Here is a 3,125-nt window from a genome sequence, read left to right as displayed (position 1 = left end):
TATACCTTCAAAATATGTAGAACATATTAACATTCATTAACTCCAAAACAATGACGTTGAACTTCGTACCCCAAATAAAACTACTCCTTAATGATTTTGACAAATCACAACATAATTATAGTAATCATTATTGTTCTTTTTCTCACTCGTTTTACTTGATTACCATTTCCGACATCATCACATTACTCGGCTCAATTTTTATTCTTCTTATTATTATTTACTTTTTTATGAGATCCAGTTAAGCACCAGAAACACTGATTACTGTATCCAACGTTCATAAAAAAGAAAAAAACCCACACGAACGAACCACAAGCGCCGATGGGCCACTCCCCCGGCCCACGATGAGACTGCGTGTTGACTTTCCAGATAAACATGGTACACGTGGCGGAAATCGAGGACTGAGGTGCATTGAAAGTGGTGCACCCGAGTACAGAATAGTGCCGAGATAAGATAATGGGACAAAAAACGGTCGAGTTTGTGGGTGCATCGTGATGCGTGAGGTAAGTGGGGCCACGTGGTCCGCTCAGCGGCTTTGAGCCAATTGCTCTTGGTAATTGGCTGACAACGCGGGTCCCACTTCTACTGAACACTTCAACAGGTCCTCGATCGCCTCATTTTTACTCTTCATTTTCCATAAATACCCTTCTTCTCTACCTTCTCACACATTCTTATCACTTACTCAGTCTCGCTCACTCAGTCGTCCGTACATTTTTACTCGTATCTTTCCATAACTCTCTTGCTCTGCTTTCTTTGGAGAAAACAGAGTATGGAGCGTTTATCTTTTATCTGTTGCTTTCTCTTGCTCATTTCCATCTCAGTATTTGCAGGTGAGTGAAGGTTTTAGCTACTTCTTACGCTTTCAAAAAAGTGGCTTCTTTTTCATTCTGTAAACTTTCCTGGCTACAAAACAGCTTAGAGAACTTGTTAAGGAGTTGAGTCTTTGCTTTCTTTTAATTTTTGATATAATGTTGGTACATTTTTGCAGATGCGGGTTCAATCGGAGTGAACTATGGCCGAATAGCGAACAACCTTCCCTCCGCCGTGAAAGTGGTTCAGCTTCTGAAATCTCAGGGTCTTCAGCGGGTCAAGGTTTACGACGCCGACCCTGCTGTCTTGAAAGCCTTAGCTGGTACAGGGATCAAAGTGACCGTAGATCTACCCAACGAGCTTCTTTACGCGGCAGCCAAACAACAATCTTTCGCCAACACATGGGTTCAGAAAAATGTCGCTGCTTACTACCCATCTACCGAGATCGAAGCTCTTGCTGTTGGAAACGAAGTCTTCGTCGACCCTCATAACACCACCAAGTTCCTCATCCCAGCAATGAGGAACATTCATACGGCTCTTGTCAAGAACAACCTCCATTCCGCCATCAAAATTTCATCCCCCATTGCTCTTAGCGCCCTCCAGAACTCGTACCCAGCATCTGCGGGTTCGTTCCGACCGGAGCTTGTCGAAAGCGTTTTCAAACCCATGTTGGATTTCATTCGCGAAACCGGGTCGTTCCTCATGGTAAACGCTTATCCATTTTTCGCTTACGAGTCGAATTCTGATGTTATCTCTCTAGACTATGCTCTGTTCCGTGAGAATCCCGGCGTTTTGGATGCGGGTTCCGGGTTACGTTACTTCAACCTCTTCGACGCACAAATTGACGCTGTTTTTGCCGCAATGTCTGCTTTGAAATACGACGACATAAAGCTTGTCGTTTCTGAAACGGGTTGGCCATCAAGGGGAGACGAGAATGAGGTCGGTGCCAGCTTGGACAACGCTGCAGCCTACAACGGAAATCTGATCCGTCGAGTTTTAACCGGTGGTGGGACTCCGCGAAGGCCCAAAGATGATCTCACCGTTTATCTATTCGCTCTCTTTAACGAAAATAAAAAGAACGGTCCCACATCGGAAAGAAACTACGGGCTTTTTTACCCCGACGAAAAGAAAGTTTATGATATCCCTTTTACCGTCGAGGGTTTAAAGAGCTACCACGACGACCCGTCACCGGTTAGTGGAGGAGAACCCGAAGGTCAACAAGTGACTAAACCGGTCAACGGCGGTGGTGTGTCGAAGAGTTTGACGGGGAGCACGTGGTGCGTTGCGAATGCTCAATTGGGGAAAGAAAAGCTACAGGCAGCTCTAGATTTCGCTTGCGGTGAGGGTGGTGCTGATTGCCGTCCGATCCAACCAGGCTCCACGTGTTACGATCCTAACACCATTGAGGCCCACGCCTCGTTCGCCTTCAATAGTTATTATCAGAAGCAGAGCCGTCAGATGGGGTCTTGTTATTTTGGCGGGGCTGCGTACGTTGTTACTCAACCACCCAGTGCGTATTTTATCTCTCTCTCTTTAAATTTTTATTTTACCATTGCTGCGCGCGTTAAAAGCTCAGTTATGGCGTTTGGTAGCAAAGCTTTCAATACATAATTACACGGTACTACAATTATATTAGCGTACGTTAAGCAGTTGCAATGTTTTATTGCTAACATGCACTTGGGTAAGTTAGAAGCTTGACGGGGGTCCACGTAACGTGGAACAGTGATGTGCATCGTGTACGCCAGGTCAAGAAAAGGTCTAAACATTGTCACGTGCCTGTTTTGGAGTGGTCCTGTGGCAGTGATCTTGGTCACGTGCCACTTTTTGTGTAAAGTAATTTTGATAGGTGAAATTTAATGGGGGCGTGACCAACTATAATATGGGCTTTATACATTGATAAGACCAAAAGGGTAATTAGGAGAATAATTGAACGTTGAAAATCGGGTTGATAGTCTTTGAATCGATAAAAGTTGGTCAAGCATTTCAACTTGTTTGCTGTGTGTACTGTTTTTGTGCTTTTTATTATTATATTTTATTTTTCTGAAAATTGGTATGTTGGTTTTTGCAGGGTATGGAAAATGCGAGTTTCCCACTGGTTACTGAAGAAAAAAATGGAAAAAGAAAGTAGGGATGAATGGTTTGGAGGACTATACATCATTATATTAGTATTAGGTTTCATGTATGTTTGTAGCTTGGACATGTTATTATGATGCTTACAAATTTTGGAGCCTCTGGCTTTTGTATGTATTTTGTTGGTTATTTTAGACGGTTTTAACTTAACCCATTATGTTTATATATTAATTAGACGATTTGTTTCA

The 3,125-nt window shown here is 43.3% G+C and overlaps 1 protein-coding gene across 1 annotated transcript; it reads left to right on the top strand.

Annotated features, from left to right (window-relative positions):
- Positions 1 to 655: 655 nt before the first annotated feature.
- On the top strand, positions 656 to 3,125 carry LOC133817503 (glucan endo-1,3-beta-glucosidase 12). The gene is made up of 3 exons (XM_062250042.1): positions 656 to 827; positions 986 to 2,317; positions 2,876 to 3,125. The coding sequence occupies exons 1-3, from the start codon at positions 767 to 769 to the stop codon at positions 2,908 to 2,910; spliced, it is 1,428 nt and encodes a 475-aa protein (XP_062106026.1). The 5' UTR covers positions 656 to 766; the 3' UTR covers positions 2,911 to 3,125.

The sequence above is a fragment of the Humulus lupulus genome, chromosome 2 (assembly GCF_963169125.1).
Source record: "Humulus lupulus chromosome 2, drHumLupu1.1, whole genome shotgun sequence".
Classification (NCBI taxonomy): Eukaryota; Viridiplantae; Streptophyta; class Magnoliopsida; order Rosales; family Cannabaceae; genus Humulus; species Humulus lupulus.
The sequence above is the reverse complement of the archived record's forward strand: the minus strand, read 5'-3'. Positions and strand labels throughout refer to the sequence as shown.